Below are 27586 nucleotides of genomic sequence, written 5' to 3'. Positions count from 1 at the left end.
GGTCCCGCCACCAAATTATTCTCGGTGTCAAAAAAAGAATACAGGATCTAAGCACTGTGTATAAAATAGAGAATAATAATACCCCGTGGTGGGGTGTGGGAGCTGTCATAGTGGAACTGATAAATGGTTATTGCTAATGTATTTCATCTGGCATTTCTTTTTTTTTAAGATTTATTTATTTATTATGTATACAACATTCCATGTATGCTCGCATGCCAGAAGAGGGCACTAGATCTCATTATAGATGGTTGTGAGCCACCATGTGGTTGCTGGGAATTGAACTCAGGACCTCTGGAAGAGCAGTCAGTGCTCTTAACCTCTGAGCCATCTCTCCAGCCCCCTCATCTGGCATTTCTAAACATTGCTTTTTAATTGATTTTTATTTGTTACGTGCATTGGTGTTTTGCCTGCGTGTATGTCAGTGTGAGGCTGTTGGATCCCCAGGAACTGGAGTTACACACAACTGTGAGCTGGTTCCTCTAGCTGAGCAGCCAGCACTCTTAACCGCTGAGCCAACACTCCAGCCCCAAGTATCACTGCTGAGGGGGAAGCTAGTTTGTAGTAAATGTGAGGGCTCCATTATTAACCGTTTCTGTCAGGAAGGGAGGTTAAAAACATGTACTTCAGTCGACAAACTTTTGTGGTTATGTTTATGTTAGCGCAGGGTTTGCAGAGGCCGGAAGAAGGCCCTGGAGTCCCTTCGAGGGAGCATGACATGGGTGCTGGGAGCTGAACTCAGCGCCCTCGGAAGAACGATGCACGCTCGTAACTACTGAGCCATCTCTTTAGCCATGGAATGTAAAATTTTAATAGTTGTTGTAACTCTGTATAATATAATTTACCATTTCTTTCTTATTTTAACAAAGCTACAAATTGGAAATTGACTAAACCAGCCCTGTTCATAATGTCTATCTGACATATATTTTCAAGTCCTGGTGTTTCTATGTTAATCATTGACATTTTTAAAGAACACATTTTTAGTGGGGTTTATTTTCATTTGTTTTTCCACTTTGTCCCTCACTTTTTATTTACTAGTTTAACATGACTTCGAGGGCCATCACCACAAAGCCAGTGATGTAGAATATGTGTTTTGATTAATTGATACCAGCTCTTAGGACAGATTTTTTTTGTTGTTGTCGTTTGGTTAAGTGGTTGGATTTTTGTTTTCTTTTGAGAGGTTTTGCTTTTATCTCTGTGTGTATGTGCGTGGTTGCAGAATTTGCTGAAGCGTTAGCAGTCACTCAACTTCATAGATGCAGAGAGTATAAGATTAAAATTAAGATGACTTCTGACTCTTAATGACATAATCATATATGTTCTGATATTTCCAGCTGAACAAGCCAGAATAGCAAAGTATTAAAACTATATCTTCATGCAGGATTTTTTCCTATTTGATATGCAAACTAATTTGGCTAATTTTGGTTTTAGTACAGTTTAATTAATAGATGAACACTCTGGCTCATGCTTGCAATCCTAGTATTTCATCACTGTGACTATGAGGCCAGCATGGGCTAGAGTGAGATCCTGTCTCAAAACAAACAAATGAACCCCCCCTACACACACACAACCCTTCATTGATTTAACAGAATATGATTTAGTATTGGGATCATGCAGCTATCTGGAGAACGCGTTAGGCAATGGCATTTTGTTTAATAATCTCCCGCAATCCAGGTGGTAGCTGCTGAAAGGCCAGAGAGTGGTTGGGGGAGGGGTTCCCTGCAGCCAGTCAGAAAGGGGGATACACATCTTGCTGGTTTACGACACTTGTCCAGTCCTTTGGAATGAAATGAACCGGCCTGGATATGGGATCCATATGATAGGCTAGCTGCCAGACTTGTTTCAAATCTGGCTTTGGACAGTCTACCAGCTCTTGGGTCTCTTGAGTCTGGGTCTTAAACTACCTTGGGCAGATTGACCTTCACTGTGAAATGTGCTATTCGGATCCTGTTCCAAGCTCTCTTGAACTAGACATTTTTTTTTAAAGTAGGCAGTAAAAGTAGGCCAGGGTGAGCCAAGGCTGCCGTTACCGGCTCTACTCCAGTACCACGAAGGGGAAGGAAAAAGGTGAAGTTGGGGATGGGAAGAGAAAGGAGTATGACCTGGGTTTTATTGATTTGTTTTTTCACTGTTTGGCTTTTTTGTCTTGTTTTGTTTTAATTATAGGTTGCTAACCTCTTTGCAGTTTTGGTAAAGACTTTGAAGGGAAGAATAATCACAAGTTTTATGTGTACTTAGCATGTACTAAATTTATCTTCTTAAAACTTAAATAAAATTTAAATAAATTAGACATTTTATCTTCATAAGATAAATTCTAACTAGGCTTAGTTTTGGAGAAATATTCCCATTGATTAAACATTAAAAAATATATGACTATTTCTTAGGTTGATTAGTTATAATTTCGATAAACAATCAGTAGTCTTAGAAATCACTAAGTCCTGAGGCAGACAGTTTTAAACATTAAGATCCTTACAGTTATAAAATATCCAAAACCTTAAAATCTTTACAGATGTTTACTTTCTAACTTAAAGTTGTATGCTGTCATTTCCCATTTAGAATAAGTTTGTATAATTCTCTTTACACGTACTTTTTACTGATACTTTGATTCAGGACGAGAAAATGACCAGAAATCAAGTAAGAAGACACATCTAAGGAAAACTTGGAAGGGCAACCACTCCTCAAAGGGGCTCAGGACAAACGTGGAGAAGGAGCTGGGGAAGAAGCTGAAGAACCTCGGGATTAACGCAGTACGTTAGTTCATGTTCTAAGCATTTGCTCGTTCTGTCCCATTTCCCCAGTCAGGACACGAGGGAAGAGAGAAGGCGCCTTAAGTTTAGACTGCATGCTAAGACCCAGGTTAGCAGAGCCCCGGATGGCATATGCTACCTGGGGCGTTTCTAAGGCCTTAACAAATACAAACTTATTTACAAACAGGGGAATGAAACTTGGACTAAATGGTGGTGTTACTTGTTTTGTGTAAAGATGAGGTGACTTGGTCACACAGCTAGTAATGCCGGAGCCTGAGCCTGAACCTGTGTGAGTGTTCAGAGTGCATTATATATCCCGAATAATGCATCCTGCTGTCACCTCAAACACTGCTCATTGTGAAAGCAGAACTTAGCAAATGATGAATGAACAGGCAGCTGAATTAGGTTCCATCTTGAAACCATATTGAGTAATCTCAGTCCCACACCTTACATGTAAACCCTTTGTGCTTTTAAAATTATTTATTAGAGCCGGGCGATGGTGGCGCACGCCTTTAATCCCAGCACTTGGGAGGCAGAGGCAGGCGGATCTCTGTGAGTTCGAGACCAGCCTGGTCTACAGAGCGAGTTCCAGGACAGGCTCCAAAGCTACAGAGAAACCCTGTCTCGAAAAACCAAAAAAAAAAAAAAAAAATTATTTATTAGAACACACAAAGTGTATAAGTCCTAACAATTTGATGAATTTATTTGTATGCAGGTAAATACATAAGAGCTTGCATAACTATATATATATATATATGAATGTATATATATATATATCAGACACAAATGCATGTGAACATACACATGTGAACATGGATGTGTAAGCATGAATGTATATTACACCCAAATGAATGCTTATACATGATAGGTGTAGTGTGTGGATATGTATCAATACATGTGTATGTAGCTGTATGTCTCAGCTGTTTGTGTGTAGACATATGTGTGGATATAGCTGCATATGTATACATATGTTTGTATAGAACCATATGCTCATACATGTACATGTATATACATGTATTTGAGTAAACATATGGAGACATTGTGTATCTCCACGTTGGGGTGGGTTTGCTTGAGAGAATTGTCACCACCACTCAGATAACGTTGGGCTTTTCTAGTATCCTAGAAGGTCCCCTTACCTCCTCCTTGCCTCTGTCACCAGCTGCTCTCCAACAAGACGTGACAGCTGTTGTGACTGAGTCTACTTGTTCTTGGGCCTCTGTGGAAGCACGTTTGTGCCGTCTCCTGCATCTTGCCCTTGATGATGCTCTAGTCCGTGTGGTCCGTGTCTGTTTCACGCACCAGGGGTCTGTTCTTTAGTTACCTCACTGCAGCCCTGAGTTGAACACTGTGCAGTTTTTTCTCTTTTCTTGAAAATGGAAATGCCAGGTTCTCTTGTGGACTCTTCTGGCTACTAAGTTGTGAGCATGTGCTCTGGTGTGAGCATAGAACATCAAAGTAAGTGTCCTTTTCCTGGAGGTCCGTCTAGGAATGACATTGCTGGGTCAAGTGACAGACATGTTTACCCTCACAGCTGCTCCCGAATCATTTCCTTAAGTGTTCGAGTCCACACTCGCCCTAAAGGGGCAGAAGGGTTCAGTTGCTCTGTGTCTTTAACCAAGTCTCTGATTTCTCAGACTCCCTGTGGGCTTTTAGCCACACTGGGCAGTGGGAATCAGAGACATCAGAGACATTCATGCCGTGTCCTCACTCCCATGCAGACACTCTTGAGTCTAGGTTTTCGTGTTGGCTGTCTCTATGGGTTTGGGGAGTTTTAATTTAATCAGAGCTTTATCTATGGTTTTTCTCCTAGTGTTTGGAGACATGTTTGTTTGTTTCCTGGTTTGGGGGTTGTGGGGGGTGTTTTCAGAACAGAAGAGTTTAGCTTTATTTCCACTTGAAGCAGCTGTCCTGATATCATTTCCTATTCATCTGAAATAATTCTTTTATTATGTGGAAACTCCATGTGTGCATCTGCTTTGGACCTTCAGTTACTTTGCCATATTTGTTAGTTAGATAGATAGATAGATAGATAGATAGATAGATAGATAGATAGATAGATAGATAGATGATAGATAGATGATAGATAGATAGATGATAGATGATAGATAGATAGATAGATAGATAGATAGATAGATAGATAGATAGATGATAGATAGATAGATGATAGATAGATAGATAGATAGATAGATAGATAGATAGATAGATAGGTGATAGATAGATAGATAGATGATAGATGATAGATAGATAGATAGATAGATAGATGATAGATAGATAGATAGATAGATGATAGATAGATAGATAGATAGATAGATGATAGATAGATAGATAATAGATAGATAGATAGATGATAGATAGATAATAGATAGATAGATGATTGATAGATAGATAGATAGATAGATAGATAGTTAGATAGATAGATAGATGATAGATAGTTAGATAGATAGATAGATAGTTAGATAGATAGATAGATAGATAGATAGATAGATAGATAGATAGATAGTTAGTTTTTTCAAGACAGGGTTCTCTGTGTAGCCCTGGCTGTCCTAGAACTCATTCTGTAGACCAGGCTGGCCTCAAACTCAGAGATCTGCCTGCCTCTGCCTCCCGAGTGCTGGGATTAAAGGTTCGCACCCCCACTGCCCGGCCATATTCATTCTTTATTCATTTGTGCATACCGCACAGACTGACTTAGACCAGCCATGTATTTTTTTTTTTTTTTTTGTCTCCCATGGCATGCTTTCTTTAGTCTTGCTGCTTGAAACATTTTGGTAATTTTTCCGGTTCTTGTTTTCTGTTGAACTTTATAAAAAACCTCCCTGGAATCCTGCGGGAAGCTGTTGGAAATGCTGTGTACTAATTAGGAAGGCGGATAGCTCTATAACATTAGATCCTTCCACCCACTAGGGTGTAGGAAGGCGGACATTAAGCTGGGTCACAGAAGTATGGGAAGTCTTTGACCCTCTGGAGCGATAGACAGAAGTTGGGCAGGTCAGGTGAATGACGGGACAGGAAACCTGGACTGGCACTTATCTGATGACAGAAATGTCTCTCCTGGGCAACCACGTGAGGTAGCGAGGCCACTGCTGGGGTGGGGAACTCAGAAGAAAGGGGAAAGTCTGGGAGAAGGCGGTGAAGATGGGCGTTAAGCTCATGTGTGAAACACTAACGTTAAGTAACTAATGTTTAAGTGCCCTTTTCCGACTAGATTCCCATCAGACCCAGAGTTCCTTGGTCACGCCTTTGATTACTCTAGTTCTTGATGGAAAGTCAACTCTGACGGCTTTCCCGTCCCCGCGGGGATGACTGCTGAGCCTTCCAGGCCAGCGTTCAGGTTTCTCTTTTGGTCCCATCTCCCAGGCCTTTGTCGCATTAGCCTGGGAGGGACATGCTTTGGCTATCTCTATCCTAAGGTCCTGTCTTCCTCCCAAGGTATCCCCAGTGCCCGGCCATCTGGAAACTGCCTCTTATTTCCATTTGTCCGTTTCCACCTTCATAGGAGCACAGCTCAGCCTCCCGCTCCACCCTCCCCTGGAGGTCAGGGCCTCTGGCGGGCTCTCTCTCGTAATTCTTCTACTCTTGCTTGTTTGCCACTGATCACACAACATTGCACTGCTGATGAACCAGTCATAAACAGGCACAGCTGGACTGCAAGGTCCTTTTGGAACCAGAGGGTTTGTTCTATGCTGGAGCATCCTCATCCCCTACCTTAAATGACCCTGGGCCCCAGAAGAACAGAGTTAATGCCAACACATGCCTACAAATGAAAAACACCTAAGGATAAGGATAAGAGATTGACGCGACATCTTATTCCTTCAGGGTATACATGGCATTCCCTGCGAGATCTTGACCAAATCACTGAAAGCCATGCAGGAAGCCAGAGAAGATCTAGCAAAACAAATTCCCAACATTCAGCAAATTCGAGAATGCCTCGAGCATCAGCTGACCTGTAAAATCGAGGAGAAGGTGTCACTATCTTCAGGTAAGCCTGCTGCTGCCACCTGGCACTTCATTGCTACAAATGGGAGCTAAATTCTAACAACCTTTTTATAATTTTAAATGTTTGCACACTTTGGCACTAACGACTTCCTTACTGTCTGTACTTAAAATGCTGAGTCTTGGGTTATACTCTTATCTTGAAAGAAGCCCTGACTCCTACTTTGGGGTGGATAATTTTCCTATAATCCTAACACTCAGAAGGTAAGGTCAGGTGGACCAGGACTTTAGAGTCCTTCTTAGCTATATAGCATATTCGAGTCCAAACAGGGTTACAAAGATTCGCCCAGAAAAAGAAAAAAAAAATCCAAGAACAAACAAACAATAATAATGAAGCCCCGAGTCTGGATCCCAACCCGAGAAGCAGGCTTGTTCTCTCCAGTGACACCGTGGATAGCATCGTGTTATTTACTCTGGATTTTCACCACAGAGGTGATGGAGACTCATGAATGATACTTCTCTTCCAGATAGATACAATGTCCCTCTCATGACCACTTTGTCAGCTGAAGACGTCCTCAAAGCCTCCCAGGTTCCCCTGCAAGGCAGACCATTGATCAGACAGAGGGCCGTGTTTACTGATAAGGTGGCTGTCCCAAAGTGAGTATTTTCAACTATATCTATATGATTGTTTGTCTTATCCAACTGAAGTTGCAATAATAATACATCATGGACTGGGTCCCTGAAACAAGAGAAATTCATTTTGGAGGCTGGAAGTTCAGAATCAGGGTGTCAAAGTGACATACCTCCTCCAAGAAGGCCACGCCTCCTAATCTTCCCAAACAGGTCCAGTGGGGACCAAGCACTCAAACATTTGAGCTTAGGGAGCTTACAGATAGTAATCCCATTATCGGGACCCAACCCTTTGACTCCGTTTATTCCAGTAGTTTCCAAAGCCCCGCCTCCAGAGGTCACCGCACTCCAGGTCTGGGGGGTTACAAACGTGAGTCCGTAGCTGTGAATCCCATCCACAGCTCCTGTGTAGTCTCGGGTCGGTAACAGACTTTTGTGGTTTCCACAGACATATGTGTTGGCAATATTATTTACTTACATGCTTTAGAAATTTTTTTTGTCTTCCTCTAATTTTTTTTTATTTCAGATTTAAGAAAAGTACCAAAGAAAATCATTTTCTCAGAAAGTTTTCATCTACCAAGTGAGTACTGGGCAAGGTTCTGGGGGTGTCGGGGATGGATATAAAGTGTCTGAGCATCCCTCTCATGATAAAGTGGGGGGTCACTGCGATTAAGTGAAGCCACGGTGGTCCTAGTCCTTCATGGTCTGTTATTTGTGACATGCATCTTCAGCCACCCTGTCACTCAGGTCACCACGTCATGGCCTCCGTGAAGAAAAAGGACCACCTCTGAGTCATTCTATACAGCCTTCCCCAGTGTAATTTTAATAGAACAGACGGCGTTTCGGTGGCTGGATCCATGATCACATAGGGGTCGGGGGCCATTTCTGCATTCTGGCTCCCTGTAATGGCAATGACAACTACAGCCTGCCTCCTGCTGGGGCCCCTGAAATGATAGGAATCTTTGCCCGATCACTCAGCAGCTGATATTCATCAAGTGCTCTTTTTGAATCTAATTTTTAAAATATTCTGTAATATGTGACACTTTTTTGTTTCCAGAATACTTTTTTTTTTTCTGGTGCTGGTTTGTTTTGTAGACGAGATCTTTCTATGTAGCTCTGGCTGGACTGGACCTCTCTCTCTGACTCCGCTGGCCTTGAAGTCATAGTTATGCTCCTGCCCCAGCCTAATTACTGGGATTACAGCATGGGCTACCGTACCTGGCTTGGCATTATTTTGCAGATTAAATGAGAACATATGAAAGGATCTTGGCACTTGTGGGCACTCAATAAATTACCGATATGCTTCTGTTATTAATTAGTTCTGTATGACACTCATTTTCTCTTGTTGAATGTCATCCTCTTGCCTGTGTCTGGAGATGTCGATACTATAGAGTCTCTTCTCTGGGAGGAAGAGCAGGAGATTGGGGGAGAGGAGGAGAGAAAGAGAAACAAAAACAAAATATGTATGAAAATTCAGAATAAAGCCAATTGTATGCTGATTAAAAGACCTGATTTGTAAAAAGATAAAAAGGCACACCTGGTGGTCCATTCCGAAATGAGGAATCAACACCCCATGTTATGACAGCACCCCTGTAACCCCATTTTGGTTCTGATGGCACCCCATGCCCCTGTTTTTGCTCTGACAGCACCCCTGTAACCCCATTTTGGTTCTGATGGCACCCCATGCCCCTGTTTTTGCTCTGACAGCACCCCTGTGCCCCCATTTTGGTTCTGATGGCACCCTATGCCCCTGTTTTTGCTCTGACGGCACCCCTGTAACCCCATTTTGGTTCTGATGGCACCCTATGCCCCTGTTTTTGCTCTGACGGCACCCCTGTACCCCCATTTTGGTTCTGACTTATACAGGACGCCACCCTTCAGCTCGGAGGAGGAGCTGGATGAAGAGGACTTCATCCCGGCATACATATCTCCAGACTTATTTACCCTCCAGCCGTCTAAGAGTACTCTGAGCAACTTCGGGAAGAATTCTGTCAAAAGTGACACCGACTGGACGGAGGGAAGCGAGATGGAGGACTCAGATGTTTCCCCGAAGCCCACAGGTGAGCCTTGATCTCTAAAAACCCCTCTCAAGTGTACTTAGGACATGGTCCCTGCCCAGGGGCACCACGCCCTGGGCATCTGAGCTGGAACTGTGTATGAGGGCTGTGGGACTCGTCCCAGGGCAGCGCTAGACAGCCACCCCTCTTCAGGCAGACAGGGGAGGGCCAGTTGAGGACACCTGAGTATGTGGCCCTCCTACAGCCGATTGAATTAAGTGCCCCAAGCTGAGTGACTTCAACACCAGAAATCTGCTGTGTCCGTATCCTGTAGGCTGGACGAGTAAACACAGGGAAGGTGTGCTCTGTTTCTCTGGGGAGGCTCTGTTCTCCCTGTCTAACTTTGTATCATCTTCCACTATGAGTTCCTCTCAGTCCTGGTTCCTAGGTTTTTGTTTTGATTTGTTTTTTTTTATTTTCAAGCCTGGGTTTCTCTGTAGCTTTGGAGCCTGTCCTGGAACTTTAGCTCTTATTGACCAGGCTGGCTTCAAACTCACAGAGCTCTGCCTGCCTCTGCCTCCTGAATGCTGGGATTAAAGGTGTGCGCCACCACCGCCTGCCTCCTGGTTTCTAGTTTTAATAAGGACTGTTCACATAGATCATGGACCACTCTTTAAAATGGGTATGTGTGTGTGTAGTGCATGTACATGCGTGTGTACAGTGCATGCACATGTGTGTGGTGCATGTATGTGCATATGTGCATGTGTGTGGTTGCACACATACACATGTGTACACATATGAAGGACAGAGGTCAGTGTTGGGTATCTTTATTTTCTTTTTTTGAGACCGGTGTCTGTCACATAACCCAGAGCTCACTGATTTGGCAAGGCCAGCAGGCTGTCGAGCTCCAGGAATGTTCTTATCTCCACCTCCCCCAGCACTGTGATCACACACACACGTGCCAGCATACCTGGATTTTTTGCGGGTGCTAGGATGGAACTCAGATCCCCATGCTTTGTGCAGGCATTTTACTGCCTAAGCCATCTGCCCGGCCTGGCCCCGTGGGACCACTCTCAATGACCTCTAACTTAACGACCTCTTCACTTCCAACGAAGATGACATTCTAAGCTGAGTGCCTCAGCATGGGAATCCCAAGGGACAGAATTCAACCTTGGCTGACTGAGAACGGCTGTCCTAATGGGCCGTGCTTTCGACAGGGTGATTCAAAGAAAGACTAGCCTCCTGTGTGAGATTCCTGACCACTTCCTAAAGGAGGCAGAGCCAGTAATGGTCTTCTTAACATAGACTGTTTCAATATCATTTTTAATTGCAGATTTTAAATATATCTGGCTTAGCTATATTAAATATAATTTGAATATACTACATATATAATAATAATTTTATATAATTTGGGAAATATAATGAGTGCATTTAAAAATAACACCCTATTTTCTACATACCCATTACATTTTTTTTTTAAATTTTATGTGTATGTATGTGTGTATACGTGTGTGCACGCTTGTGTGAGGCCACAAGAGGGCATCAGATCCCCTGGAACTGGAGTTACGGGTGGTTATGAGCTTCATGATCTGGGTCCTGGGAACTCAACCTCTTATCTGTAGGAACAGCGGTGCTATTGACCCCTAAGCCATCTGTCATCTCTCCAACCCCATCTTCTTTTCAAACGCAAAATGCCTCAACTAGTTTTATTTGAATGATGAGTCGTCGTATGTAACGCCAAGACTCCCTCAGAGCCGACTGCGGGCTTTTGGAACTGATGGTGATACCGTCTGTGGAAACCTTCTCTTGACTGTGTTCTGTTGCTCCTATAGGAACCTCTGTTAAGATACAAACTGAAAATGTTGAGAGCATGGTTTTACACCAAGGAAGTGGGAATAAACCAGTTACTGGAATGAATATTGCTGAGACACTTATCAGAAAGGAAGACTTGCAAGAATTAAAGGTGAAACCACTTGCTAACTAGTTCATCTTCGGATGAATTAATTAGTAAATATATTTTATAATGGAATCAGAGTCGATTGTGATTAGTTAATATAGTGAAGGCTGATGCTTCGTCCTGATTTGGTCTTAGTGTTGCATTTTTTTTCACCATCCCATAGAAAATCTCCTGTCTGACAGCAGGTATGTACGCATCGAGCAATCTGAAATCTGTAGTGTCCCAAACCTCTGACCTTCATAAACACTGGCATCGTCTCAGACATCCTCAGGGTTTGAGAAGCAGCTTACAGAGTCTAGGTCTGGCCTCAACTATGCACACAAGAAAGTTTCTGGTTTTGAATCACACTGGATTTGGAGTTTTCGGATTGGAGATACTCACACCCAATAAGATGTCTGAAAGTAATCCCAAGCCCAGCTCCCTGTCTATTTTGAAATACTTCTGGCCCAGTCATTTCAGTTCTCCGTGGGGCTGTTCAGCCTACAGTGCAATGATATTTGCCTGTCTCACTGCACAGATGCTCACAGCCCCATCGTATGTGCAGTTTGTCACCTGCAGCCATTAGATGTTTTGACCACAGCAGTGGGATGAGCTAGAATCTGGAGCCTCCGCATATACTCCAGGGATTTTTCTGATGCCTGGAAGTAAAATAGGAACTTTTAAGAATTTGTCCAACCTCGGAGTCAGAATCATCGGAGAGGCCTGGAAGGTTCTGGAGCAGTTCTAAGGCCCAGAGTGTGTGTAAGGGAGCTCGGCTGTTGCCATTCTGGCTAGCTGGTGGTGTAGACTGGGTCTTCCCATACGGTCATCCTCTCCAGTGCTGTAGCTAGACCCCCACCCCCCACTCCCGTTCATCCATGGGACTCAAAACAATCTGTTGAACATTCTTCATTAGTTACTGGTTTTTTGTGTGTGTGTTAACACAAACCAAAAAAATAAAATTGTCAAAATGCTGCATCATTCAAGATGGTATGGCTCTCCTCGAAAAAGGCTTGCCAGAAATGTATTTCTTCTGGCGGGGGTCTCATTCTACAGGACTCCTGGGTGACATAAATCACCCTGACTAGAGTTTCCTCCCGCTACCATCTTTGTAGTCTAGAATTTTCTAAATTCACAGTTGATAAAGAAAAAAATCTATGGCATGGAAAAGAGAAGCGATGTCTGTAAATTTCAAGATGCAGGTTTTCAGATTCACTTTGCAGCTCTGAAAGGTGCCTCCATCTGGGCTCCTGTGCCATCCCCGCCTGCTCGTTCAGTGTCAGCTGCTTGACCTAAACCACAAAACGAACGAGAGGCACTGTTTCTTTAAGAAATGCAAGTTATAGCCGGGTGGTGGTGGCGCCTGCCTTCAATCCCAGCACTCGGGGAGGCAGAGGCAAGCCGATCTCTGAGAGTTTGAGGCCAGCCTGGTCTACAAGAGCGAGTTCCAGGACAGGCTCCAAAGCTACAGAGAAACCCTGTTTATTCTCTGTGTTTCTTTCAGTGCACAGACCGAGATGATGGTGCCTGGGACATATCATCCTTAGAGGAAGAGAAATCCTTGGAGAAAAAGCTAGAACAGAGGGAACCCCCACCTGTGAAGAGAGATCTAAATTCCGCTCAAGTGCCAAGGGCCTGGGGCCCAGTGAACCCTCGGGAATTCAAGGAAGAAGGTTAGCAGTCCTCACTCCCATTTATGGATGGGCCGTGTTTCTGGAGTGTGTAGGCGTGTGTGTATGTGTGTGCACGCGTGTGGGTGCACATTAATGTACATGTTGAAGCAGGAGTCACTGGACTGTTTCTGAGAAGCCGTCTACCTTGTGTTTTGAGGCAGGATCTCTCACTGGTCTGGCGCTCACCAACCAGGCCAGTCTGGCTGGCTGGGCCTGAGAGTCCCAGGTCTGTCGCTGTTTCTGCTCCCTCGATGCCGGGGAAACAGCCACCTTTTTAAAATGTGAGATCTGGGGATCAAATTCAAGTCCTCAGGACTGATCTGCAAGCACTGTAGCAATCAAGCTAAGCCTTTGGTCCCAGAGTGTTTCAACTTTATACATATCTGTGACTAGGTACACACTTTATACGCTCAGACAGACACACTGCTGGGGGCTAGGACCATAGCTCAGTGGTAGAGCCACTTAGCCAAAACCAAAACCAAACCAGACCAAACCAAATGACACAGTTGTTAGAACCAAGATCTTGATGTTGTTTCTTTTTTGTAAAAAAAAAGGTATATCTGAACATTGATAACTTACTTCACAAATGCACAAATCATTTTAATTTCTTCTGTAATGTTTCAGTAAACATTGTAGTGTTATTTTTCACCATGTCCACACAGATATTCTCTTTGTGCAGATGCCCCTAGAAATTATCCTCTCTGAGCTTACACAAGGATGAGAAGATGTTTTCTCCAGTCTTCCAGGACTCCTGTATCTCCTACTAAGTCCTTTCCTTGGTTTTCTTTTAAGGTGATTTTTTTTCCCGCGTTGTAGTCAGTGGGATGGATCACAAATGATGTTGACATTGTAATTTGGAATGCTTCCTGTCCACCAGAGAGCCTAGATGTAACTCTCAGCAGACCTGGTTTCTAAATTCAAAGACAATAAATTTGTGCACCCACATGTGTGAGTGTGTATGTGTGTGAGTGTGTGTGTGTGTGCATACATATACACATCTTGTTTACTTTGCTTGTTTGATTTATTGAGACGAGATTTCACCTGCGTCACGGTATAGCCCAGGGCTGGCCCTGAGCCTTCAATCTTCCCACGCCACATCTGGAGTACCAGCATTACAGGTGTGCTACTGTGATCAAATCTGGGGTTGTGTACCAAGTCAGATCCAGCCACCCGTCCCCAACAAGCCAATTAAAAGACCCAAATTGACCGCGGGTTACAAAGTAGGTTTGTTTAGTGTGACTGCATTAGGACGAGGGACAGAGCTGTCTAGTGACCACCCCCAAGTCAAAGTTTAGAGGCCAAGAACATCCATGGCTGAGCAATTGGTCCCTCCCACCACTGACCCAACCATTGCCTGGGATTTAGTCTTAACCTGGGAAACGATCTGACTTATTGTTAGAACTGTATCCCATCTCATTTTGGGTAGGGCCTTTTCCTTCTCCCACCATGAGGTTCCTGGGGGGAGTTCTCATTTCTTTGAAGCCCATTGTTTCAACAGCCTGATAGCATATTGAATGGCACAGTATCTCTTTAAGATACACGCACGTCTTCCATGCCAGTTATACCACCATGCCAAGTTGTATACATATAAAATCAAAGTAATCCTTGTGTGTTATAAAAGGTAAGATGAGCAGAAGGGTCCTCCATGATATTTCTCACCATCTTTAATATCCGGTGAGCCATTCCCATGTCTCTCAGTAAAGCACTCAAACCTGCCTCTTGATTTGACGACTTCAGATATTAGCTACTGGTGTCCTGTTAGGAAGGGGTGTCTTTACTACCATCCTCGACACCTCTTTGTGCCCCTGTTGGCAGCTTCCTGCCAGCGCGGAGAGTTCCCACAGCCTTGTCTCCTGTCTGCAGCAGGTCGTCTTGTCCCCTTTGGGCGTTCTCAGCTCTGTCCCTTTTCTCTCTCGAGTTTGTCAGCTGTGCGCTAACTGCCACACTGTCACATGATAACGTGTCTGCAGCAGAGCCATTGTGAAGTTATCTCTGCTAAGGACTCATAAAATCCAAAAGACTGCTTGAGAGACACTGCCTTATGAGGAACTGGGAGCATGCTTCTGTGCCAGGACCCTGCGTTTCTCAGAGAACATTCCAGAATCAAATTAGAGTGGAGTTCTCCACAGTGTGCTGCTCCCGCGGCTCAAAACCATGACTGTAATTAACTCAAATTTAAGTTCTTTTGCCCCAGCAAAATCTATGTTTAACACTTACCTCTAAATATTAGAGATTTACATTGGACGTGAAGTATTGCACGTTCCTTTCCTGCCCGGTTTCTATTTGCTTGTAGTTAATAACACAGCACAGACACGCCGAGAACTGAGTATTCAGGCTCCATGCTGAACACCAGGGAAAGAGAAGCAGGACACAGGCCCAGCTACCCAGGAGCTCATGGGCTTCAGAATGGATGGTCACAGGCCACCGTGTCCTGTGAGGAGATCTAGAAATGTGGCCAACTTGGGGGTGGGCGTGCTAGCAACCTCCCCGAAAGCCTGTAGGGACTTGGGGCAAGGTGAAGAGTTTCAGACACTGGGTGAGCAAAGACTGAAGTCAGGGGTCTGAATATCCCGGTTTAACCACAGGTCCCGTCCCTCCCTCCTGCTCCCTCTCCAGGACTTCAAGACAACGAATCGAGCACCCTGAAAAGCAGCCTAGTGACTGTGACTGACTGGAATGATATCATGGATGTGTAGCTATAACTCCAGTTAGAGAACCGCTTCCTAGCCAGCATCGGCCGACAGCCAATAGGATCCCAGCGTTCCTCAGCCTTCCCACCGTACAAGGAAGCTCATTCAGAGCAAGAGCGTCTTTGATGACACGTACCGCAGAATTGAAAACTGTCGGCTGTGTAGAAGCAAGATGTTCTTTAAATCATAAAATGTGTTTTCCAGTACGGTACTCTAGTGTTAAATGTATTTTTTTCCAATTAACTTTTAAGGTTTTTTTTTTTTTTGACTGATAGTAGGCTTTGGTTTGAATTATTGTAGCTTTTTAAAATATGTCTGTTCTGTCACGTCAGTAGCTTTTATGTTACAAAATTCTGTTAAGTCTCTTCAAAACTGAATTTAGTGATACCAGTGACACCCTACGTGTTAAACTGGTTGTTTTCCGTATACAGTATGTCTAGAATGGTAACAATTAGCTAGGCCCATGCTAAATACATTTCCCTGAAGTACCTTTGATTCCACGGAGCTCTGAGGCCCTCTTAGCATGTTGTTACTGACCAGTTATTTTCTGCAGTGTAATCTTTATCTCGGATACTTTATGAATAGTGTGCAACTGATTTTCATGAGATGATCATTAGAAAGAGATGAGCCATTCCTGAGTCACACATGTGTGTATTTTCTGTGTTCTTCAGTACCCAGCCCATTATAAAATACCTCAGAACTAATTTATATTCTTGAACAATGGTCTCGGCATTGATTGGAAAATTTATATATAAACTGTTTGCTTGCTTTTCTTTTTTAATTTTTTTTTCCTTTTTTTAAAAAAATAGTTTTTATACTTTGTGGTACCATTAGGACTCTATCTCAGAAAAAAAAAAAGAAAGGTAACATTTTAATAGCTTGTTGATTTGGGGTCTTCTGTCATCCATCAACAGTACCAGTAAAGTCCTCCATGACATCCTGTGACTGTGGCTGCTTATTGGGGACGGCTTCTCCGCTAAGTTTATGAAGGGGCTTACACAAAGCCACGGCTTCTGACACCCTGACCTTGGAATAAATCTCTACGGCTACCGTGGCTGCCATCCACCCTTCCACCCTCTAACGGGCCACCATAGGCTTGCTTTTTTGTAGACATCCAAAAACTTACTAAGTGTCAGACTGTGATGTGGGTAGAGATGAGCAGCCTGCACCCCACTCACTTCTGCAACAGATTTTTATTGAAGCACAGGGTTTTTTGTTTATTTATTTATTTATTCTGTTTTTTAAGAATGTCTGAACTAGGCAGCCACAGCTGACTTGGAACTCAACCTGCCCTAGACAAGCCTGACCTTGAACTCAGAGATCCAGCCGCCTCTCCCACCCAAGTGCTGAGATTAGAGGTGTGTGTTTGTGTGTTTGTGTGTGTGGTGTGTGTGCGTGTGACCACGCCCAGCCTGAGCTGCGTGGCTTTGCTTCTGTCTGGGTGTGATTTAGGCCTCCATTCGGGTAGAATTTTGAGATGTGATCTTTTTGAAAGCATGAAGACGGCTTTAGAGAAAGCCTGCTCCGGGTTCTGTGCCGTGATTTGATTTCTGGGACTGGGGAAATTTCTTGGTCCTCTGCCCAAACCCAGCATAGGAATTAACTTGGTATATTTTGGTCACAAGACTCAATTCTTTAACTTCTCTGTTTAGTTTTGTTTCATTTCCCCCCATTCTGTTTGATTTATTCTTTCTTCTGTAGCCAGACCTTATGGCCCCTGCCCGATACCATCCATCCCTTCCTCCTCCACCCTCCCTGTATCCTATCCGTCTGCTTTCTTCACCAGCTGAGCTGAAGAACAACAATCACTTTAGAAGTTTGCCGTCACAACACTGTTTCCACACTGGTCTGTGGTACTTATGAAAAAAGTATTTCAAGTATTAACAAGGTATGGCATTTAAAAATTTTTAATTCTATTTTTCAAAACATTTTTTAAACCTTTCCATTGAGTTCCTGCAAACAATGTGATTTTTCTTTTTCCTTTTCAATCATTTGCTCTTGGGGAAAGTCACGCGGCACCCGTGTGATTCATCCTGGCCGATTTGCAGCCCTTGACGCAGGTGCCGGATTCTTACAACTGATAACAGCTCACGTCCTGGCCCCCTCATTCAAAGGTTCACGACTTCTGCTTTATACTCCACTGCAGGAGGAGGAGAGGAGCCACCACCAAGGGCGCTGGAGGGGGGGGGGGGTGTAAGTGAGTTGGGTCACTCAAGCTGTGTAGGGATGGTGATGAGGGCTGCCTTTGTGGGCAGGTGGTTTGCAGGCCAGCCTCGGGATCCCTGTCTTGAAAACTGGCCAGTGTCTCAGTGACCTCGTGAGTGCTCTGTGCAGGACTCAGGAGACACCCAGGAACTGAGAACGGCAGGCACCACACAGCCCACCTTCCCCACTACTTCCTCAGCTGGCTTTGGATTCAACCACAGTCAGGGCCCAGCTCACCTAAGGGTGTCAGACAACCCTTGTGGTCTCTGATCCACATAAAGGACAATGACAGCTTGGCCTCGGTAGTCCTTTCTTGAGCCATTGTCGTGAATGGCGGTCCTGTCAAACAGGTCTAAGAAACTGGAAGGCGACTCTACATAGCAGGTAATGTGACTATTTAACAGGGACACCTGATGAGGAACAGTCTCAACTTGTCCCCGTCCCGTTCACAAGCCACCACTGCCGACACACTTCTGCCTAACGTGTGGATGGGTCGAGGGAAGCTCTCAGCGTACATCAAAGTGACTGTCATCCCAACATTTCCTGAGCCTTTGAACTAAGCGTCCATGTGTTCTATGAGCATAAAATATGCAGATCCTGTAAATAACCTGTTTATTTTCCTTATAGAAAGGCACAACAGAAAATGATTAGCATATAGCTATAAGAACATTTACATCCGTCCAATCAACAGTCTTCAAATTCATATTTTAAAAAACAAGCGGAAGCGGCGATGGCGGGAGGGCCCCGGAAGGATCATTGCGTGCACAGTTCAGTTTCAAGACGCAGCTCGTCAGGAGCTCTTTTAGACATAAGCGTTCTTATCAAACTGTTTGGAAGGACCTGTGGTTTTAAAATCCCCTTCTCCGCCATGATACTTGGTCCGGGAAGACGTGACAGACGTGGGTCCGTTGTACGTGTAGCTCATTCTGAAAGGTAAAGCATACTTGACTTTGTTGGGAGCAGTAAGACCCCAGATCCTGAATTTCCTGTAAGCCCCTAATCTGAGTGCCTACAGCTGCTCTGAGCACGAGAGCTTCAGGAGTTCCTGATGGCAGAGAGTGGTTTCTGGTGGGTTTGGCTGGGGCGTGGCTATCTCTATATAATCTGCCCCTGAACACAATAAAGGGGGTATTCTTGGGAATTCAAGGATGACCCGTGTCGCTGTCTGTCTGTGTGTGTGTGTGTGTGTGTGTGTGTGTGTGTATTTTAACCTCCAGCCCCTTGCCCGAAGCTCGCGAACTGGGTGCCAGCGCACAGAGCGCAGACAGGGGCGCAGTGCACAGCAGACTTGATTCTGCTCTACAGCAGGGCAAAGGAGAACAGCGTGAAAACCACTGTTGTTGGTCACTAAGCGTTCACACCGCCTCTGGTTAGCTCTCCTCCCTCCTCTGCCCACACAGCCTGTGTGAGGAGAGACTCTGCAGAGGCAACTCGGTAGTTACTTGTTCCAATATCCTTTCTCAAAACTATTTTTAATGCTCACTTTCCTGAAACTGAGGTTTCCTAGAGGCCTTCATCGATCCCTGCCGAAAGCAGGCCTTTACACTTGGGCTTGGCCTCCCAGTTACAGAAGCAGCTTTTGGACACAGCAGGGCGAGCTTTAAAAATAATACCTGTCCCTAACCCTTTCCCACAGTTACTTCTCATTCCTAAGAGTCACAAATTGTGTGTAACTTGCCCCATATGTAATGATTCAGAAATAATACAGCTGGGTGGTTCTCAACCTGTGCTTTGAGGCCCTTTCGGCAAACTTCTAGCTCCAAAACTATTTACATTAAAATTCATAAACTAGCAAAATTACAGTTATGAAGTAGCAATTAAGTAATTTTCTGGTCGGGGGGGTCACCACAGCATGAAGAACTGCATTAAAGGGTCGCAGCGTTGGGAACCACAGGTGTAGCACATTTTTAGCAGCTGTTTTCCTCTCTCTCACCTGGGTGTTTTGTTGTTGTCAGATATCGAAAAGCAAAATATGACACCGCCAATGATGCAGAGCGAGGCTCCTGCCCACCCGATGAAGAGAGCGGCTCCCAGCTCGTACCTGTGAAGAAACGACAGGGCGTTACAGGCAGCTCACGGGCGCTGGGCAAGCCCTGCCGACTACGGCTTACTAACTGCCCACACTTTCCTTCTATAAACTAACAAAGGAAGTAGGGATGCGTTTGGGTCAGTGTTTGTTTCTAGTCTCTCCTGCTTCCTGACAGGGAGCGAGGGTAGCGAGGCCCAGCCAGGTCAACGACGGGGTCACCTGACTCGTGACCACCTTCCACTCTCTGCCTTTGCTTTCCCAAACTTCCCGCTCATTTCCTCTGTCCCACGGACCAAATCACTTATCCGCGCCGCAGTTAGGGAAAGGACCCCGACCTCCACATCTGTTCTAGCTAGTTCAGTAAACGTCAGATAACCTGCAGGCATCTGTGCAGAAAGAGTGAGGGCCACGCGAGAGCGTCATCCCTATGGTCTACTGGGGACGTTTAGAGGTAACCAGTGACCAGGCTTCGAGATGGCGGAATGCAATGCCTCCTCGACGACCAAAGTGAATGCAGACACGAATAGATAGCCCTTCCCCAGACGGGAAGGATAGGCCCGTCAAAAATGAAGTCACCTGTCAGACAGCTAGAAGAAGCCCTTTCAGGTGAGAAACAGCCACACACCCCTAAAAGAAGGAACAAGGTTTGTAAAACTGCAGAGGCTTTGGGTTTCTAGTGTCTGCCTGCCCCTCTTCCTGTAGAACTGTTTTCTTCTGTGAGAAAGCATCTCACTTTTGCTCCATAGACACACGTGCACACATGCACACACACACACAAGCATACACACTGCGAGACTGGGGAAAAGCTCTGCTGGTTCATTTCAGTATAAAAGGGACCCAGAGTGTGTTTTGGTCACACGGATCCTTGCAGAGATAATCTCAGAAGAGCCCAAGGTGAAGAGAGATGGGGTTCCAGACCGCCACCCTCTCTATTGCTCCTGACATGGACCAGGCATGAAGCGTGGGAGAGTTTGGCTTTGGCTTGGTGTGGAGGCCCCACAGCTGTGGGGAGCAGTTGGCAGGAGCTCTCCAAGGTCCTTCGCCCATTGATCCTGCCCTCTTGACCGTGTAGGGGGGAATCTCTGCACCCTTGTATCTCAGCATGGGCTTTCTGTGGTGGTCTGTGTAGCTGTAGGAGTCCCTGGAGCCTGGACCACAAGCAGGTAGGGAATACATCAGGGACTTTTTTTGTTCCATCTGGGATGGAGTTAAGCGTACTCTGTAGTGTGATCCTTTCTCTTCTCTCACACTTAACGTCCTTGGGAAGTCAGGTGACAGATGGGGGCAAAGGGACAGCTGTGGCAGAACAAGTAGGGATTAGGAGTTGGTCTGCTTCCAGAAAACTTCAAGGCTTCTGATGTAGCAGTGACAGAAACAGGAAGTTGTGAGTGGTGACACACACCTGCAGGCTGCTTGTGTGCACACACACCAAGAGGGCCAGGAGTGAAGTACACATCAGAAGAGATTTGGCCAGATCAGGAGTAATGGGGTGGGGGAAGGATTTCTCAGTAACAAAACCAACAAACCGTCATGCTCCACATTCGAAAACAGCACTGTCCAAATTCTCCTGTCCTCTCCTAAGATGCAGAGTCGTGCGTCATTGCAGGTGCGTGACCTTTGACTCCTCTGAACCCCTGAAGTCCCAGAAGGAACTGGCTTCAGATCCTACCAGACTCATCCTGTGACAGCAGCTCAGGACACTTCCCATGGAGACTGTTCCCATAGGAAATAGAACCTCATCAGACATCTCTCTCCTTCCCCTGTGCTGTCTGTACTGGACTTTTACTGTCCAAGAGTCCCCTGTCTCTTTTCATTCATGAAGGAGGATGTCAGTCCCAGCCGCCTCGGTGATTAGGCAAGAGTCGCCAGCTCTTACAAATGGTCAGTGAGGAGAAAATGACCCAAACGCCACAAGCCACACAGCTCAGCGACATGACCTTCCTGAAAGGAACATTGCAAGCACTCAGGGTGGAGCAAACCTCAGCTTTGCCTCTTCACTGACTCAAGCCATCTTGAAACTTCCTGAGGGGATTTAGGGATGATGATCTTGGTTTATATAACAACTGGTTCATTTATTCTGTTATTTAAGTATTGAGACAGGGTCAGGGCTAGTGGATCTCAGGAGGACTTCAGACTTGCTGTGTAGCTGAGGGTGAGCTTGAACTTGTTTCTCAGCCTCTACCTCTAGAGTGATGGGATTGTGGGTGGACCACCCTGGTTGGTGTCTGTGGGGGACCGGGTAGATCCCAGGGCTCTGGCATGCTACGCTAGCTCTCCACAGACTGAGCTGCATCCCCAGACCCTCATTCCATTTTTAAAATATATTTTTTCACATATATAGGATCAGTTTTGTGGGAATTTTTTTCCATTTGATTTCCATTGTAAATCTTGTCAAACACTTCAGAGAAATATCTGGAGTTGTTTTTTTAGATCCTACATCACCCCCACCCCCTTTTTTTTTTTTTTTTTGATTTTCGAGACAGGGTTTCTCCATAGCTTTTTGGTTCCTGTCCTGGAGCTAGCTCTTGTAGACCAGGCTAGCCTCGAACTCACAGAGATCCACCTGCCTCTGCCTCCCGAGTGCTGGGATTAAAGGTGTGCGCCACCATCACCCACCCCCCCCCTCCTTTTTTTTTTAAAACAATTCTGTTTGGTAAGTTTCTGATTGGTTCTTCCTTTCTAAGATTTTTCTCTTCATTCTGTTGAGAGACACGTGTCCCAGTCTTCTCCATCAGGGACTTTGGTTCACACCAATCAGTGCATGTTGTTGGCAAACACTAACCAGTGTTGAGAGAGAGGACAATATAACCGCCAACCCAAGATCTGCTTCCAAGGCACGTCTCCCTCACCTCTGCCCGGAAGTGTTTCTTGACTTTTGGTAATTCTAAGGGACTGATTTCAACACTTGAGGAAGATTATCCAAATTTCAAATTCTCTGCAGCATGCTTTGTGCTGTAGATCCTCTTGTCCCCAAGCCAGCTTTTACAGTCATAGTGTGGCCTCTTTGTTCCCAAGACCACAGTTTCTTCCTTATCCCAGAAGAACAAATATGCCCGGCTCCAGATGGACCATGACTCTCGGGGTGAGGGCAGAAGCTGGTTTCGGGATAAACTGTTTTCAGCGTGTGTCAAACGACAGCATTTATCGGATGGCTGCCCCCAGGTAGCTTCAACACATCTCTGTGAGAGAATGTGACTTTGGGGAACCAAGACTTGGGGATGAGTTTACTTCTATCAGAAAAATAAAAACATGGATTAAGAGCTTCAAAGTATCCTAAGGATAAACCAAAAAGATCTGAAGGGTTTATAGATGCTTTCGGGTATGGGCTAAAGTCACTATCCTGTCCCTGGTGCGTCTAGAGCTATTTACAGCTCATGGCCTTCATTCCATGAGAAGGTTAAAGCACCGTGGTGCGGCCGACTCAAGACAACACACCCTTCCGTTCACAGTTTAGCCCTTCAGCCTGCACAGCCCCCTAAGGAACAACCACTTATTTCCACATGCTGACCTTGTACCCCAGTCTCCATTTCTGACTTGATTTTCCATTCCTGGGGATCTCCTCTGTTTCCTTCTGTGACCGCCACAGCCAGGCCGAGCCACTTCCTGCGCTACTCATCACATTCAGGATGGAAAGAGGTGGTCAGCCCGGCGGCTCCGCCCACAGACCCCACAGGCTAGCGGGCTGGAGAGACTTTGAGCAAATAATTACAGTACGGTGTGATTAACAATAGAACTCAAGGAGCACATCTGTGCAAACAGTGTGACCTCAGCCCTCCCAGATACGTACCAATGTGCTTTGAGTAAAGACTTGGAAGCAGCGTGCCCTTACTGTTAAGATTTGTGCTTTTCTTTGGGTTTTTGAGACACGGTTTCTCTGTAGCTTTGAAGCCTGTCCTGGAACTAGCTCTAGTAGACCAGGCTGGCCTTGAACACACAGAGATCCGCCTCCTCTGCCTCCCGAGTGCTGGGATTAAAGGCGTGCGCCACCACCGCCCATCTGTGCTTTTCTTTTTTAACACACATTGCCATTCCATCCTCATACCATCCCCAGATAGGGGTAGAAATATCCTTATTTTGCAAACAAGGAAACTGAGGCTCAGCAAGATTACATGACTCGTCCCGTATTTCAGCTAAGTAAATGGCAGGTCCCATTTTTAAAGCTGCTAACTGTGATTCCAAGCCCGGGCTCATGACGGTTGCTCTTATAGTAAATGAGTTGATGGATATTTTTTAATCCGGGTCAGTGAAACCTACTCCTAGTTCCCATTTCAGAAAGGTTCTCTCCCTCCCCGGCTCATTAAGTTCTCAGAGGCTCCAGAACTGTGGGGTGTGGAATTCCTTCCAAATGTCCTGGGGCTGTCTTTTCATCCGACACCAGGAGAGGCAGGGAGCCATTAACCAGGGCACGCTGAGCAGCCCCTCCAAAAACAAAGTGGCTGCAACAAATGAAAACTCCCCAACCTTCTCGGGCCACGGAGAACTGAAGTGACCTTCGTGAAGGTCACAGATCAGTTTAGAGTACAAAGCCCTTGCTTTAAGAATGGGAATAGCAAAAATAAATATGCCAGCTACATTACCACACAACAATATGTTTGGGGGAAGAAAAAAATGTAAAAATATCTAGAATGTGCATGGTATCCACATGGATACCTTCAAAGCTGAATTCTCTCGGTAAGCTAGGCTTTTAGACACCACTGTATGATGTAAACGCCTCTGTATAATCTCAGGGCCAGAAATCTGCAAGGATATATTTGTATACATGGATCTTCTATAGGGATTACCTGTAAATAGTTTTCTCCCAACACTTCCCACTCCAAGTTGCTGGCGTAGAGTGGGTTGTTTCGAGCCGCCCACTCTGGTTGCCATAGTCCACCTCCCGTCTGTAATATGCCCCCATCTCTCCTGCTAACTGTTCCCTCTGGCACCCCACAACACTTACAGAACAGTGGCAGGGGGTCCCAACCAGCAGCAAAAGCAAAGCAAGAAAATTTAAATGACACGTCACGGGATCTTGATGGGGGATCCTCAAATCTGAAACACTAGACTTTTTTCTTTTCTCCCTTTGGTGCCCGTTCTGAATCGGAGATCGCAACAGGCTCGCAGGCATTAGTTCCCACGTCTGTGACTAGCCACTTGCCCCTAGGTAGTCTGGAGTTCTGCAAGCAAGGTGTCAATGGCAAGAATCTTGTTTTGGTTTCTTCCTGGGCGCTACTGCAGCAACTGCTTTCACCTCCACTTTTTAAAAGATAAATACATTGCAAAGGTTTTATTTAACTCATTAAAGAATTAAGAAAGCAAATGAGTGTCAGAAATTATTCCAAGGTATAGCAAAAAATTAAGCAATCAAGAATGCTGAAGTGACACCAGGCGGTGGGGGCACACATCTTTAATCCCAGCACTCGGGAGACAGAGGCAGGCGGATCTCTGTGAGTTCGAGGCCAGCCTGATCTACAGAGCAAGTTCCAGGACAGGCTCCAAAGCTGCAGAGAAACCCTGTCTCGAAAAACAAAACAAAACAAAAATGCTGAAGTGAATTCATAGATGGCTATAAAGCTGACTGAAATTTGGTAGCTTTAACCAATATTTCCCCAGTATGTTATTGACTTTAATCTTCATAACACTGCCCTTTTGTGTTACTGTGAGGAGGCTGTTGAATTCATCTAAGGTCCCAAAGAGCTCAGGGCCCAGATGCTCAGACCCCAGACTCTCACGGCTGACCTGTCTCTGAGTGCTCTCTCTCTCTCTCTCTCACACTACCCCAAGTGCCTGTCACTCACGGAAACTTTGACAACTTCTACAGTGGAAAACTCAATGGCGTGTCAGCCAAGGTAAGTTATAATTCAGTAGAACTTTCTCATGTTCTGAGCTACACCACTCGTTTCAAAAGCAAGTTCATTGCTTAGCAACGCCAGCAGCATTGATCTCCTCCAGCAGTGTGGATAATTGGGGTTTACCTGCCCTGAATCGGGAATGGCATGCTGAGTCACGGTGCTCGCAGACAGTTCCATGACATGTTTACCAATCATTCGGAAGTCTGAATAAACTGACCATGTCCTTCCTTATAGGAAACTCCTGACTGCGGATGCTGCCCTGAGATCCTTCAGGGCAGATTCCGTGGACTAAGCCTGTGCCTAAGTCTCTGTGGATATGGGAGGGTGAGTTCCTTCGTAGTGAAGTGCATATGTACAGATGGACCAACAACAAAATAGAAAAAAAAGCTGAACAATTAAAGTGCTTCTAATGTTCATTCAGAGTCCTCAGCAGCCTGCCTGAAAACAATTGAGAGCCAAAGCCAGTGTTTGTGGAGACTCCGTGGGCCACGTTGTGTGGTACGAGGAGTCTCCCAGTATCTGCCACTGGGTGTTTCCTGTACCATCTCACTGTGTGTGACACGGTGCCATGTGTCTCCGAGCAGTGATACAGGTGACCAGAAGTTAACAGACAGAATATGCCTTTCTTCTGCGGGTCTTCTTAAAGCTTGACACTAGATCCCTTTGCACCTTCCTTCTACGTGAGAGCCGAGTATCATAAAGCAGTAATCCCTCTATTAGGTCCCTAACATTCCAGCAAATATGTCCCCATTGCTAATTTCAAAACGTGAAAGATGATGTTCTGCCGTGTGAAGGCATGTGTAAGGACCACCGCCTTTCTTTCAAACTAAGAGCACCATCAGACATGACTGTAGACAGTTGAACGATGCCATCTTACCCGGCATTACAACCCATCTGCATTCTATAGATTCAAAGCACGAAAGCATAAGTTTGTCATAAAACTTAAAGCTAGGAAGCAGAGTTCACTCCAGGCAGCTTGGACCCAGGATCCGTCCTGACATTTAGGTTGTGAGCCTAGCCTTTAAAGGCTGAGTCATCTCTCCAGCCCCAGGATCCTCTCCCTCCTGTCTGCTTCCCCTTATCTCATACACAAATATCTTTCCTTTACAGAGAGGCACAGACCCTCACTGCCGCATTGCCACCCTGGCTGCACGTGTCCTGCAGCACAGGCTAGCTACAAGAAGTCCAGCAGCTGACACGCATTCTCTGTTTCATGATGCTCCCTGTCTGGTCTAGGAGACATGGTGGAAATGCAAGCCGGTACAGCCCTTTTGGATGTCAGTGGCGACTTCTCAGAAAATTAGGAAACAACCTTCCTCAAGACCCAGCAATACCACTTTTGGGTATATATCCAAAGGATGCTCAATCATACTACAAGGACATGTGCTCAGCTTTGTTCAGAGCAGCATTGTTTGTCATAGCCAGAACCTGGAAACAACCTAAATGCCCCTCGACTGAAGAATGGATAAGGAAAATGTGGTAATTTACACAATGGTGTACTACACAGCAGAAAAAAAAATCACAACATTTTGAAATTTGCAGGCAAATGGATGGAGCTAGAAAACATCATTTTGAGTGAGGTAACACAGACACAGAAAGACAATCATCACATGAACTCACTCATTAGTGGTTTTTAAACATAAAGCAAAGAAAGCCTGCCTATACATCACAATTCCAGAGAGCCTAGACAACAATGAGGACACTAAGAGAGACATACATGGATCTAATCTACATGGGAAGTAGAAAAAGACAAGATCTCTTGAATAAATGGGAGCATGGGGACCATGAGAGAGGATTGAAAGGGAGGGGAGAGGCAGGGAGGGGAGCAGAGAAAAATGTAGAGCTCAATAAATACCAATAAAAAAGAGAAGAAGTCCAACACCTGACATACATTCTCTGTATCATGATGCTCCCTGTC

General features: G+C 45.2%; 2 protein-coding genes across 12 annotated transcripts in view; one reads left to right on the top strand and one right to left on the bottom strand.

Annotated features, from left to right (window-relative positions):
- Dzip1 (DAZ interacting zinc finger protein 1) overlaps positions 1–16545 on the top strand; it is a 51942-nt gene extending 35397 nt beyond the window's left edge. For 3 of the 7 annotated variants that reach the window (XM_075950147.1, XM_075950148.1, XM_075950149.1), the window contains exons 16-23: positions 2608–2744; positions 6561–6723; positions 7205–7334; positions 7834–7887; positions 9174–9367; positions 11137–11267; positions 12745–12913; positions 14729–15257. In XM_075950147.1, the coding sequence (XP_075806262.1) occupies positions 2608–2744; positions 6561–6723; positions 7205–7334; positions 7834–7887; positions 9174–9367; positions 11137–11267; positions 12745–12913; positions 14729–14850 (1100 nt within the window). In that variant the 3' untranslated portion in view covers positions 14851–15257. Of the gene's footprint in view, positions 1–2607; positions 2745–6560; positions 6724–7204; positions 7335–7833; positions 7888–9173; positions 9368–11136; positions 11268–12744; positions 12914–14728; positions 15258–15529 lie in introns of those variants that run through there. The other 4 variants (XM_075950150.1, XM_075950151.1, XM_075950152.1 and 1 more) reach the window with 2 other exon arrangements.
- Positions 16546–18403: 1858 nt separating this feature from the next.
- Positions 18404–27586, bottom strand: part of Cldn10 (claudin 10) — a 68980-nt gene continuing 59797 nt past the window's right edge. For 2 of the 5 annotated variants that reach the window (XM_075950155.1, XM_075950154.1), the window contains exons 4-5: positions 19742–19849; positions 18404–18734 (exon numbers count right to left, since the gene is read on the bottom strand). In XM_075950155.1, the coding sequence (XP_075806270.1) occupies positions 18611–18734; positions 19742–19849 (232 nt within the window). In that variant the 3' untranslated portion in view covers positions 18404–18610. The remainder of the gene's footprint in view (positions 18735–19741; positions 19850–27586) is intronic. The other 3 variants (XM_075950158.1, XM_075950159.1, XM_075950156.1) reach the window with 2 other exon arrangements.

This window comes from Microtus pennsylvanicus, chromosome 15 (genome assembly GCF_037038515.1).
Source record: "Microtus pennsylvanicus isolate mMicPen1 chromosome 15, mMicPen1.hap1, whole genome shotgun sequence".
Lineage (NCBI taxonomy): Eukaryota > Metazoa > Chordata > Mammalia > Rodentia > Cricetidae > Microtus > Microtus pennsylvanicus.
Note: the sequence above shows the minus strand (reverse complement) of the source record. Positions and strands in the feature narration are given on the sequence as shown.